At 50.7% G+C, this 14325-nt stretch overlaps 1 protein-coding gene across 4 annotated transcripts in view; it reads right to left on the bottom strand.

Annotated features, from left to right (window-relative positions):
* mark2b (MAP/microtubule affinity-regulating kinase 2b) overlaps nucleotides 1-2385 on the bottom strand; it is a 180669-nt gene extending 178284 nt beyond the window's left edge. For 3 of the 4 annotated variants that reach the window (XM_072245999.1, XM_072246000.1, XM_072246002.1), the window contains exon 1: nucleotides 1903-2385. In XM_072245999.1, the coding sequence (XP_072102100.1) occupies nucleotides 1903-1947 (45 nt within the window). In that variant the 5' untranslated portion in view covers nucleotides 1948-2385. The remainder of the gene's footprint in view (nucleotides 1-1902) is intronic. The other variant, XM_072246005.1, reaches the window with a different exon arrangement.
* Nucleotides 2386-14325: the final 11940 nt, after the last annotated feature.

Genomic DNA, 14325 nt, shown 5'->3' with positions numbered 1-14325 from the left:
GAGACCAACGCTTCAGGAGGGAAGTAAATACAGGCAGCTTGGGGTAAATACAGGCAGCTTCCGTTTTTGCTTATAAACAACGCATGTATGTCATTTTTTTTTAAATTTTATTTGGAGATACAGAGCAGAACAGGCTCTTCCGGCCCAGCAAACCACCAATTTAACCCTAGCCTAATCACAAAATAATTTACTCTGGCCAATTAACACATGCCTTGGTACGTCTTTCAGAAACCTACGCTCTGAGGGGAGGAACGTGCAAACTCCTGACGAACGGCGCTGGGACTGAACTCCCAGTACCAATGCCGAACTGTTACTATGCTGCACTAACCACCAAGGTACCCCAAGAATAGACAGAGAGAGAACCAGCACGTTCTCAGTCAGCGGCCAAAGTACTAGGCACCTCCTGTACTCAACAAAGTAGCCAGAACCAGAACTGTCACCGGCATGAGCTGGGAAACTTGCTAACTGGATGTATGTTTGTGGTCTTCGGCTCTGCTGTCGCCCGTCCACCTCTAGGTTCAACGTGTTGTGCTTTCAGAGATGCTCTCCTGCACTGTTGTAACGTGTGGTTATTTGAGTTACTGTCACCTTCCCGTCAGCTTGAACCAGTCTGGCCATTCTCCTCTGACCTCTCTCAGAACTGTCGCTCACTGGGTGTTTTTTTTTGTTTCTCGCACCATTCTCTGTAAACTCTGGAGACTGTGTGCGTGAAAATCCCAGGAGATCAGCAGTTTCTGAGATACTCAAACCACCCCGCCTGGCACCAACAATCAATCCAAGTCACATTTCTCCCCTATTCTGTTGTTTCGTCAGAACAACAACTGAACCTCTTGACTGTGTCTGCATGCTTTTTTGCATTGAGTTGTTGCCATGTGATTGGCTGATTAGAAATTTGCATTAACAAGCAGGTGTTACTGGTGAACCAAATGCAGCGGCCACATATAGGAGCTCCATCCAAACCTTTTGGACTGGTTTGGCGGCGGCGGCGGGCAGCGATTTGGCCCCGACTTTGCAAAAGACAGAACCAACCTCCAGGAGCAGAAACAGCTTGCTCCAAGGCAACACAGCTAACATGATAGTAACTCAGCATGGTCACGGCAACTTTCAGAGGAGAAGGTGGGAAACGTGCCTTGTGCGGAAGCGAAGGGAAAGGAGAATGGGGTGTGGGAATAGCAGACTTTAACAAATCTCACGGAGACCCCTCGAGCTAAACCCGGGTCAGGGGCGGGAGAGAGATCTCAGTGATGTTATCACCATCCCGAGCCCACAATCAAGGGGTTCCCGGGGGGGGGGGAGACAGAACCCAGGAACCCCGCTGACAGACCCCCGCAGAGAACAGGACGCGCGGTAACATAGTGGCTAGCACCATTTACGGTACCAGCACCCTGGGTTTAATTCCCGTTGCTGCCCGCGAGGGGTTTGCACGTTCTCCCCATAATCGGGTGGGTTTCCTCCGGGTGCTCTGGTTCCCTCCCACAGTCCAAAGACGTACCGGTTGGTAGCTTAGCTGGTCATTGTAAACTGTCCTGCGATTAGGCTCGGATTGAATGGGCAGCTCAAAGAGCATTTTCCACTCTGTATCTCAAAAAGAGAGGAGACCCCAGAAACACTGACATCGCCAAGACCCAGGGGAGCAAATCCATGGAAATTTGTAACACAGGGAGCTCTCCTAGCCTGCCGCCTTGGGGAGGGATCAGCCCTACCCGAGCAGACAAGGGGAGCCCAGGGAAACAGACACCAGGGCCCTTGCCTCCACCGTCTCCCCCTTACCCCAGACCCAGGCAACCTCAGTGTGCCACATTAAAACGTGGCACCTTAATCCTAAAGCAACTCGGGCACCAAATAAACATCCACATTACAGTCAACAGTGCACTGGGAGCCAATAAAGCCAGCCACACTTACCTGGTCAGTCTCGTTGAGTGTAGGCAATGGTGTTCTCGTGGACATATCGATAAATTGAAAATCTCCACGCGGAAAAAAAAACTTTTAAATTAAAAAAAAACGAAAATATATACAACTATTTTTTTTCAAAAAAAAAACTAGCTCAGCTGGTCGAGCCGGACATGGAAGGAAGAAAAAAATCACTAGAAGAAACTTTAGGAATAATTGGGCAAATTTTTAAAAAATGATCAGGAGTTGGGGGGGGGGAATGGTTCACATGGAGGGAAGCCGCCCGGGGGTGCTGAGGGGCAACCCGGCTAGAGCGTCACTCGAACCCCGAGGCTTCGGGGCCTCCCGGGGTCGTTTTAAACCCGTCAACTTGCGGCGAGCGGGGGGATTTGCAGCATAAATACCCGGGTGTGTTTTCTCTCTCCTCCTCCTGCTGCACCCCACCTCCTCCGTGTGCACGGGCTCGGGCCCCGCTCCTCGTCCCGCCCACCCTCCCCACGGGGGACCCCGCTCTCCCGTCTCCTCGCCGCCGCCGCCGCCGCCGCCGCCTTCAGCGGGAAAAGCGGAACCGCTCGCACACTACCGACCCAGGGTCCGGCCCGGCAAAATGGCCGCCTTCGGCAAACCTCGGCAATCTCCGGCGCCGCCGGCCCAAGCCCCGCCCCTTCTTCCCTCGATGGCTCCGTCGGGAAACCGCGCCCATCTGGCGCCGATCCGCCTCCCTCCGTCCTCTCATTGGCTGCCCCCTTTGACCAACTTTCCCTAGCCCCGCCCCCTGGCCGGAGCATGGAAGAGGAAACACGTCCCTTATTGGCTGCCTCGGCCCCCTCCCCGCCCTCGCCCTGTCGCTGCCCGTTAGGCCACGCCTGGCCGTTCTCATTGGTTGCGTCTGTAACCACGCCTCCAAACTGGAATTAAAAAGAACCGCGCCCACCTCCTCTTCCTTGGAGACCACGCCCACCCTGTACCAACAAGCCCGCCCCCAGCCCCCCCCTTACTCTCCATTTCGGGGATCCGCCCCCTTCACTCCCCTAGCCAACTACCTGCCTCTGCGTCAAAGCCCGTGCCAATGAGAGCCTCCCACCCTCATTTTCCCTCACCCCGCCTCCACCCTGCCATACGTCACCGCCGTGACGCCAGCCACGCCCCTTTCCGATGCAGCCCAACCGTCGGAAACCCCTCGACCCGAGGATGCTCGGCAATTTTCGCCGCTCTCCGGCCCGAGCAACTTTTAAACCCACCCCACCACTCGGCAACTCTCGCAAAGTTCCCCAAGAGCTCGGTAATCTCCGGCATGGAGGCGATTCTTGGTTTGTGTGACTCTAACATTCGAGCATGATGTACATTTGGTATGGTCCTTTAACCCAGCCTGCAACTCTCAAAAGTATCTGCAGACAATAAAGCAGCGGTGGGTTGGTGCTAATTAGTTTTCCAGGCGTAGCATGTGAGTAACAATCAGAATCAGACTTATTACAAGATTTACAGATTTATGGTGCAAAATTTATTGTTTTGCAGCAACACCTTAAGGCATTAAAAAACTACCGTAAGTAATAAACACATAAGTTAATATTGCAAAAGAGAAAAGGGTTCATGAGTTCAAGATTGTTCAGAAATCTGATGGCAGAGGGGAAGAAGCTGTTCCTGAATGGGGTGAGTTATATATAAATGTATACATTTTTAAAATTCATTTATTGAGATACAGCACAGAATACGCCCTTCCTGCCCTTTGAGCCACGCCACCCAGCAACCTCCAGCTATAACCTTAGTCTAATCAGGCCTGAGGGAGGAAACCAGAGCACCTGGAGGAAATGCATGCAGTCACGGGGAAAAACGTGCAAACGCTTTACAGGCAGCGGCAAGAATTGAACCCTGTCACAGAGACCGTAAAGCGTTGCGCCAACCGCTATGCTACTGCGCCACCCTTGTAGGTCTCCAGGGTCCTGTACCTCCTCCCCAGATGGCAGTGCCTGAGAAGAGGGCATATACCAGATGTTGTGGTCATTAATAGGTTAATCCTTAGCTGCTCCCACATGGTGGGAGTTCACATATTGTTCAAGCAGGGTTATCAATAAAGTTGAGTTGGAGGTCCTGCCTGCTGGTGTCCTTGTGTGCTCTGCACCATCCCTCAGTATCAAACACAACATGATATCAGAAGTGGTGGACAGTCAATGAATTCAGCCTACAGAATGAAGGAGATTCCCCCATAAGCAAGAATTGACAGTAAGACTTGTTTCGGTTGCATACACCTATGGAAACTATCCAGCAAATTATTTTGCTAATTCTATGCACCATTAGGCAGAGCTGAGAGGACTAGCCAGGGTTGCTAGGCAATGCCTTTGAGCAGCATCCACAATGGATACACTGTAATCATCTGTGGGCCGCTAGCCTAGGGAACTACACAGAGACACAAGACACAGCAGAGGAGTCAGTCAGAGTCTCAGGGAGAGGAAAGAAAGCACTTGTAGTCCAAATAAATAAAATTAAAAATGAACAAACAAACAGGAACATGGAGCAAACGGCTGCAGTGCCTGCATCTATTTATTAAATAAAGCCCCCTGCCCCCCCCAAGACATTACCTTTCTCTTAACCAGGGGACTTTGAGAGATGGCTCAGTTGAAAGATTTAGGGTTGCAAGCAATCTGACTCAAGCTTCAGAAGAGCATCAAGTAAGCACACTGATATATTGCATGGGTGACAAAGTAGATAACATCATGGGTGGATTAGAACTGACAGATGCTCAGAAAAGGGAGCACCAGACAGTCCAGGACAAACTTAAAGAACATTTCTTTAAATTTGAAATGTGATATAGGAGAGGGCAAAGTTCAATTCCAGAAAACAGGAGCCAGGTGAAAGCACAAGTGACTTCATCGTAGCATTGTATATCCTGTCAGACAGCTGTGCATATGGAAACCTGAGAGATGAGCTCATTGGAGACCGGATTGTTGTCGGGCACACTGGACAACAGATTATCAGAGAGACCGCAGTTGCATGCATATCACACGCTGCTGAAATCAGGCAGAGTGAGAATGTTTGTCAGCAACAGGCAGAACTCGGGCACGAAAATGATGCTGAGGTAAAGGAAGAGGCTGTATAAAAAGGAGGGTACAAACAAGGTGCAGCCAGAGAGAGGGGACAGTAGAGCTCAGCTCAAGCAAAGCAGACAAAGAGCAGTTAAGATGTCCAACTGCAGGAGACGCAGCAAGTCTCAATTTCACATCGAAGAGGTCTGTCCAGCAAAATGCCACCAAGGCAATAGAGTTGGCCGTTATAAAGGCCAAAAACAGCCCTTCAGGCGCAGGGAGAGCTTTCCTTGGGGGCTCTAGATTCAAACAGGCAAGGCTGCTGTACTACAGTTCAGTTGCAAAATGGACACTGGGACAGATGGCACGGCCGTCCCAAATATCCGTTCACAAAACTGGCAAAGAAAGCAGGACTTTCACTGAACCAAGCGCAGAAAGCGCTCATGGGGCCAGGGCAATATAAGCTCAGTGTGAGGATGGCCACGTTGTTCAGAATCCCTTCTCAGCTCTACTGCGACGACATGCCGCTGAGAAGCCAAATCTCACTGCGAGGTTGGATTCGCTAAACAATGTTCAGTGGCAGGGGAAGTGCACAGGCCTGGGGAGGGAGGGGGTACACAGTGATGTTGGTCTAACCAAACTGAGGTGGGAAGTTTGTTCTGCCCTCCACTGAACACACATTGGGTCTGCCAGGCGGAACAAAGCTCTTCACCAAACCAGATGCAAACTCGGGGTTCTGGCAGGTCCTTTTAGCTCCTGAATTGCATATGGGCACTATGCCTTCAAGACGCTCCCTTTTGGCATCTCATCAGGCCCTGATGATGAGGATGAACCAAATCTTGGAAGGACAGGAAGGAATACTCTCTCACGTGGATGATAGACACTCATCCTCAGAGGCTCAGGTGAGGAACAAGACAGAAGAGTGGATGCCGTCCTGGAGAAACAGGAACATGCTGGAATCACCCTGGAAAAGAAAAGCAACTTTGCAAAGTTGGAGGTGAATTTCCTGGGCCACCAACTGTCCTCAGAGGGAGTGCAACCAGATTCAGGCAAATGGGCAGGAGTTCAGAACATGGAACAACCTGTGGATGTATCAGAGATCCACAGCTCCCCCGGCATGGTAAACCAGCAGGGGAAGTTCATGCCAGATTTGGCAGAGAAAACAAAGCCATTGCTTGACTTCCTCTCCCAGAGAAACCTTTGGACCTGGGACACACCTCAGAAGTCGTCATTCTCATCACATAAAACAGAGCTTTTCTCTCCACCAACATTGGCTTTCTTTGATCTGAGCAAAGCAACTAAGGTTTCAGCAGATGCCTCTTCCTTTATCCCAGTGGTGTGTGTACGGAAACAGGTGGCATATGCATCAAGTGCCCTGACTTCTACTGAACAGCATTATGCCCAAATCGAAAAGGAGACATTGGCTTTCAAACACAAGGAATTCTGCAGATGCTGGAATTTCAAGCAACACACATCAAAGTTGCTGGTGAATGCAGCAGGCCAGTTGGCATCTCTAGGAAGAGATACAGTCGACGTTTCGGGTCAAGTCCTGATGAAGGGTCTGGGCCTGAAACGTCGACTGTACCTCTTCCTAGAGATGCTGCCTGGCCTGCTGCGTTCACCAGCAACTTTGATGTCATTGGCTCTCATGTGGTTTTCTGAATGCTCAGCTCAAGTCAAGTCAAGTCAAGTTTATCGTCATTTCGACCATAAGCTGCTGGTGCAGTACACAGTAAAAACAAAACAACCTTCCTCCAGGACCATGGTGCTACACAAAACAACACAAAACTACACTAGACTATGTGAGACAGCACAAGGCTACACCAGACTACGTAAAACATAAAAACTGCACTAGACTACAGACCTGCACAGGACTACATAAAGAGCACAAAACAGTGCAGGGCAGTACAATAATTAATAAACAAGACAATAGGCACAGCAGAGGACAAATTACAATATAATAATTTAGTGCCTATCAAGCTGCTTGATAGGCACTAAGTTCCTGCTTGAAACAGACCACAATCCTGTTGTCAGTCTCCTCAGCTCAAAACACTTGGAAGACTTACCTCCACGTCTGCAAAGATTCAGGATGAGGCTTACGCAATACTGTTATAACAATGGTGGCTTCGTTCAAATCAAAGAACACCAGTGTTGCTTCTGTAAGGTTGTTACAGTCGGTGGTGATAATGGGGTCAAGCTCCCGCTACCCATCAAATGGTGTGTGCCTCAAAGAGCCTCTGGCAACCAACTCCAGCTCCTGGACATGCACCTCAGCTACTAAGTCCAGCGGAATCATTTCTACTGACAGGAGACAATAGGTGCAGGAGTAGGCCATTCAGCCCCTCAAGCCAGCACCGCCATTCACTGTGATCATGGCTGATCATCCACAATCAGTACCCTTTTCCTGCCTTCTCCCCATATCCCTTCACTCCACTATCTTTAAGAGCTCTATCTAACTCTTTCTTGAAAGCATCCAGAGAATTGGCCTCCACTGCCTTCTGAGGCAGAGCATTCCACAGAACCACAACCCTCTGTGTGAAAAAGTTTTTCCTCAACTCCATTCTAAATGGTCTACCCCTTAGTCTTAAACTGTGGCCTCTGGTTCTGGACTCCCCCAACATCAGGAACATGTTTCCTGCCTCTAGCGTGTCCAATCCCTTAATAATTGTATATGTTTCGATCAGATCCCCTCTCATCCTTCTAAATTCCAGAGCATACAAGTCCAGTCACTCCAATCTTTCAACATATGACATTCCCGCCATCCCGGGAATTAACCTTGTGAACCTACGCTGCACTCCCTCAATAGCTAAAATGTCCTTCCTCAAATTTGGAGACCAGAACTGTACACAGTACCCCAGGTGTGGTCTCACCAGGGCCCTGTACAACTGCAGAAGGACCTCTTTGCTCTTATACTCAACTCCCCTTGTTATGAAGGCCAACATGCCATTAGCTTTCTTCACTGCCTGCTGTAGCTGCATGCTTACTTTCAGTGACTGATGAACAAGGACACCTAGATCTCGTTGTACTTCCCCTTTTCCTAACTTGACACCATTCAGATAGTAATCTGCCTTCCTGTTCTTGCCACCAAAGTGGATAAATTGAATTTATTTAAATTATAAGTTCAATCTCAATGGAGACGGAGCAAGGGTGGCTTAAAACCAGTCACTTCGGGACGATGGGGCTCGTCAGCCGTGGTTGGCAGCTCAGCTAGAAGGAAATCTCCCGTCTCAAACCTCCGCTGCCTTGCGGCTATACCCACTCATGTGGGGAAGGCTCCGGGAGTAAACCCCGAGGGAGAAATCCAGAGCTGGAGTCCCTAAGGCAGCCCCAAGTTGAGTTTAACACTGACCGGCAGCTCCTGTGACATTGCTGGTACCAAACTGTACCGGTCTCCGCCATACCTTTGGGTTCATCTGGTGTGGAGAGGGGGAGCTTGCTACATGGGCCACAGTTTGCTCTCCGCATCGCAGTGCCCAGGCTTGCGTATCACAGACAGATGTGATACAACATCTGTAGTCGACCCTAACTGCCAGAGGTCTCACTCAGTCACTATGACATTGAACAGGTCTTTGGCAAACCTTTCACAACACCAGATACTCCATCGAAGATGCCATGCAAACGTGTGTGGTTGGAAGCTGGCTCCACCATCATGGAAGACACCAATATCTACTGAACTCAGGTGCATGAAACCCTTCCTGAATCACCAAGTAAACTGGAGGAAATTCACACTGAGTTGAAAAAGGACTAAATCTGCATCAAAGTCATACTGTAAGCATCAATGGCCAGTTGTTCCAAAGGGAGCTCACAAACTCAGACCTTACTGGCTTGGAAGAGAAACCATTCTTGATGGTTTGCTGCTAAAGGGCTCCAGGCTCCTCATTCCAGCTTCTACGCACAACAAAATCACCAGTCAAATCCATCAAGGATGTCGAGACGTTGAAAAATGTTGCCCAAGAGCACGGCAGTCCATGTGCCAGCAGCGCACACAACATGCTGGAGGAACTCAGCAGGCCAGGCAGCATCTGTGGAAAAGACTACATGGTCCATGTTTCGGGTTTTGCTTCGGATTTCCGGCACCTGCAGATTTTCTCCTGTTTGGGGTCTGTGAGACCTGATGCTCCTCAGAGACCCTGGGTCCGGAATCAGAATTAGGCTTAATGTCGCCTGGTATCACCTGTCTGTTTTCAAAACTCCTCAGAGGAGATTCGCCCACTGAAGCATCGTGGGAGGCTGAAACATCGGGACAGCAGGCGGTGTGCGCGGCTGTCGGCAGAAAGCCCCCGTACTCAAGCCTGCAGGTCACCCTTGGACAAGGTGACCTGCAATTAACCCCTTAGTTAGGGTCACTTGAAGCCCTGGGAGCAGGCGATGGATGGTTGTATGAGCAGTCGGTGCAGATCACAAGTCCTGGTTTTGAGACCTCTGACACCAGGCACACAATCTCTGAAGAGTATTGATAGTGGCTGGGGTCACCCCTCTTGTAAAGACACTGCCCAGAAGACGACGACGGCAGATAGCTTCTGTAGAAAAATTTGCCAAGAACAATCATGGTCATGGGAAGACCATAATCACCCACGTCATACAACATGGTACATAACGATGATGACGAAATCATTAAATGTGGAGGAACAGAAGGATTCTGTGGTCCACATCCGTAGGTACCTCAAAGATACCATACACACTTATAAGGAGCTTAAGAAAGCAATAAAATACAGGTAGTTAAGTGGGAAGGGAGGTTAGATCCATCTTAGAGTACATGGAACACAGAACATAACACAGTACAGCACAGGAACAGGCCATTTGGCCCACAATGTTGTGCTGAACCAGCTAAAAAGCAAATCAAAAGCACCCAACAATAATCCCTCCTATGTATACCACATCCATATCCCTCTGTCTTCATTACATTCCTGTGCCTATCCAGGCATCTCTTGCACCTTCTGTATTGGTCTCTACCACCATACCAGGCAGCACATTCTAGAGCAAAAAAAACTTGCCCCTCACATCCCCTATGAACCAACCCCCTCTCACCTTCAATGCATGCCCTCTGGTGTTAGACATTTCAACCCTGGGGAAACAGATACTCCCTGTCTACTCAATCTATGTCTCTCACAATCTTATAAACCTTTATCAGATCTCCCCTCAGTCTCTGACGCTCCAAAGGAAACAACCCAAGTTTGTCTGGCCTCTCCTGATAGCACACCAGGCAGCATCCTGGTGAACCTCTTCTGCACCCTCTCTAAAGGCTTAACATCCTTCCAAGAGTGGGGTGACCAGAACTGTGTGAGATACTCCAGATGTGGCCTAACCAGAGAAGGTTAAAAAGCCAGCACAACATTGTAGACTGAAGGGCCTGGGCAGTGTGGTGTGGCACTATTCTCAGTTCTAGGTTCAAAGACCCCCAGGACCTCTGTAAATACCAAATTCAGGGGAACCCGACAGGTATGAAAACACTCACCACAGCCTCTGTAAGTACCAACCCACTCCCCTGGACCCCCTCCTGTAAATACCGACACGCTCCCCGGGACCCCCTGTAAATACAGACACGCTCCCCGGGACCCCCTGTAAATACAGACACGCTCCCCGGGACCCCCTGTAAATACAGACACGCTCCCCGGGACCCCCTGTAAATACAGACACGCTCCCCGGGACCCCCTGTAAATACAGACACGCTCCCCGGGACCCCCTGTAAATACAGACACGCTCCCCGGGACCCCCTGTAAATACAGACACGCTCCCCGGGACCCCCTGTAAATACAGACACGCTCCCCGGGACCCCCTGTAAATACAGACACGCTCCCCGGGACCCCCTGTAAATACAGACACGCTCCCCGGGACCCCCTGTAAATACAGACACGCTCCCCGGGACCCCCTGTAAATACAGACACGCTCCCCGGGACCCCCTGTAAATACAGACACGCTCCCCGGGACCCCCTGTAAATACAGACACGCTCCCCGGGACCCCCTGTAAATACAGACACGCTCCCCGGGACCCCCTGTAAATACAGACACGCTCCCCGGGACCCCCTGTAAATACAGACACGCTCCCCGGGACCCCCTGTAAATACAGACACGCTCCCCGGGACCCCCTGTAAATACAGACACGCTCCCCGGGACCCCCTGTAAATACAGACACGCTCCCCGGGACCCCCTGTAAATACAGACACATTACCTGGGGCACTCTGGCACCCTACCTTTCTCAATCTGGCTTGGCAATAAAGGGGCCAAACATCAGCTCTCGGGCCCAGGCCCCACCGCTCCCATTCGGCTCATACTTGACCGCTGCTTATATCAGTCCAACACTGGCTCGCTCCTTGGTTTCGGGCCTGGGTCTAGGCCCCACTGCCTCGACCCAGAGCACCCGGGGGAGGGGGATGAGGGCCCCACGAAGGTGGAGTGGTCAGTACGACACTATTTTAGCTTGGGGCGTTGGACTCCACCAAATGTAAGAGGTTTGCCTCCAAGAGGACCACAACTTTGTGGTAGGCTTTGCATCCCTCAGTGACCTGGAGATCTCTGCTGGCTGGAGTCAGGGCTTCTTGCTTTGGCTCTTGGTAGGGTCACCCATGCCAAACAGGGTCACAGGGTAGAGGTCAGACTGAGAGTGGTCCACCCGTCCTCCAGGTTCAGGGGTAACAACCCTGACTGGTCAAACAAAATTGCTACAGAAACAGCAATGAAGAATCCTTCTACATCTGAGTGCGACAGTATTCCTGAGTCTCCACCCGGAACTTGCGTGACTGACAGACGTGAAAACCGAGAGGAAGCTACTGGTATGATGAAGGAAGCCCTGAACACCGCCAAGACCAAGATTGTTTTTTGGAACATATGAACCCTGTACAACACTGGCAAACTAGCAAAAATAATTGCAGAACATTCCTATCACATACAGCCTTCCCAACCATTGTGTCACAAAGGGATGCTGCTAACGGACCCAAATGCAAGACAGACACTGAAATACAAGCAACAGGACTTGACTAGAGTAAGGATGTGACAGGATTCACGCAAGGAGCAGGGACAAGAATGCAGACTTGGGCTAGGGAAAGCGGGACTAGAACTAGGAACCATGGACTAGGAGACAAGGCTTGGACTCTGAGCCCAAGACTGGACAAGGACCCAGAACCTGGGTCTCACCTTGGGCTCAGACCCTAGAACCAGGCAAGGACATGACATGACTTCAGGACAGGACATGGCTGGGATCTAGAGGCCTGAGCTTGGAGACAAGACAAGGCTCAGACTCCAAGCCTGAGACTGGACAAGGACCCAGAACCTGGGTCTTGCCTCAGGTTCGGACCCCAGAACCAGGCAAGGACATGACATGGCTTGAGGCTGGGGTCTTGGGTCTTGAGCTTGGCTACAGGCTGGGGTCTTGGGTCTTGAGCTTGGCTTGGGATCCTTGAGATCTTCATCTTGAAATGTGGAGGCTGATAACTCGAAGACTGGAGCTGAGAGACAGACTGGGAACTGAACATCAACATAGAGTCGGGACTTATTATTCAACAAGACAGGACTCATCTTTAACACAACACTAACATGAGACAGGACAGAACATAGACATAGAGCCAGGTCTTATCCTACGACAAGCCGGGACTCAACTTCATCTCCACACCAAGGTGAGACAGGTCTCCCTGTCAGGTAATGGCAGAACAGCCAGACTTACCCAACAGAGGCAAAGACAAGAGAAGATATGTCCCCCTTCCCCCCCACAGGGCAATGGCAAAACAGCCTGATTTACCCCACAGAGGCGAGGACAAGACATGTCCCCCCGCAGGGCAACAGCAAGACAGCCTGACTTAGCCCACGGAGGCGAGGACAAGACAAGACAAACACCAAAGAATGACAGACAGTTCCATCTCTGCTTCAGGGTTGCTCCGGGTCACAGTTACAGCCAGCAACCTCCACTGGCTATGGAGACAGCCAGATCCCCACCTAGTTTGGAGTGGCTGGCAGCCACTCGGCTGGCCTAGGAAACAGCCAAATCCATACCACAAAGACTACTCCAACAAGTGGCAACAAAGCTCCATGAAGCAGTGGTCCTCCAACCAGGTCCAGAGATCACAAATGGTTTCACTAGCCTTCCATCAGCAAGTTACTCTAAGAAGGACTGATGAGACAAACCAGCAGCCCACACTCACTCTGAAGGCTACTTATATTGCGAGCCCCAAGATGGGAATCAGGTGCCTATGATTAACTCAAACAAGGGTCAGCTGGAAGACCCGGAGTCCTGAGTTCACAGACTGGACCGTGAACCGGAATGCAGAATTCATGGACCGGACCACGACACATTGAGCACATCTACTTGAAACATTGCCAGAAAGAAAGCGTCATCCATCGTCAGAGATCCCCACCACCCAGGCCATGCTCTCTTCTCGCTGCTGTCATCAGGTAGAAGGAACAGGAGCCTCAGGACTCGCACCACCAGTGTCAGGAACAGTTGCTACCCCCTCAGCCATCAGGCTCTTGAACAAAAGGGGATAACTACACTCACTTGCCCATCCATTGAGATGCTCCCACAACCAATCATCTCAATTTAAGGACTCCTTATCTCATGTTCTCGTTATTTATTGAAATTTATTTATATTTGCATTTGCACAGTTTGCTGTTCATTAATCCTGTTTACAGTTACCGTTCTATAGATTTGCTGATTTTATAGCAGGAGAATGACTCTCGGAGTTGTATGTGGTGAAGTGTATGCGCTGTGGTAACAAAATTTACTCTGAACTTTTGAACATACTAGAGAAAAGTCAACTTCCCCTCTCCTGGTTCTGCCAATCATCCACCACCTCGTACTTCTTCCTCACCTCCCCCAACCTTCTTAGTCTGGCTGCTCCCTGCTTTCTTTCAGTCCTGGGGAAGGGCGCCAGCCTGAAACGGCGACTGTTTACTCTTTTCCTTGGGGGGGCTGCTGAGTTCCTCCGGCATTCTGTGTGGGCCGCCCGGGACTCCGAGTCAGCCGGGGAAAGACGGAGAGGGGAAGAAGCTGTTCCTGAATCGTCGTCCTCCCTGATGGTAGCAGATGGGGGTCCTGGCTGATGGACCTCACCGTGGAGGCATCACATTTTGGAGATGTTTTCCATGCCCGGGCCCACGATGGAGCTGGCTGAGTTTACAACTTCTGCAGCTTTTTCCGACCCCCCCCCCCCCCGCCTCTAATGCCAGACAGTGATGCAGCCAGCCACAATGCCCTCCGCGGTACATTGTGAGAGTTCTTGGTCACAATAGCATACCAAGTGACAGACCAAAAGGCACGGGAGATTCTGTGGATTCTCAAAATCCGTCACAACGGAGGAGCTCGGCAGGGCAGGCAGCTTCTGCGGAGGGGGATAAAGAGTCGCCGTTTCAAGCCAAGACCCTTCATCGGGACCAGCAAGGGAGATATGTTATGGGATCTTGCTGTGTGCAGATTCCATTTTGGCTG

Source organism: Mobula birostris, chromosome 28 (assembly GCF_030028105.1).
Source record: "Mobula birostris isolate sMobBir1 chromosome 28, sMobBir1.hap1, whole genome shotgun sequence".
NCBI lineage: Eukaryota > Metazoa > Chordata > Chondrichthyes > Myliobatiformes > Myliobatidae > Mobula > Mobula birostris.
This window is presented reverse-complemented; position numbering and strand designations above follow the sequence as displayed.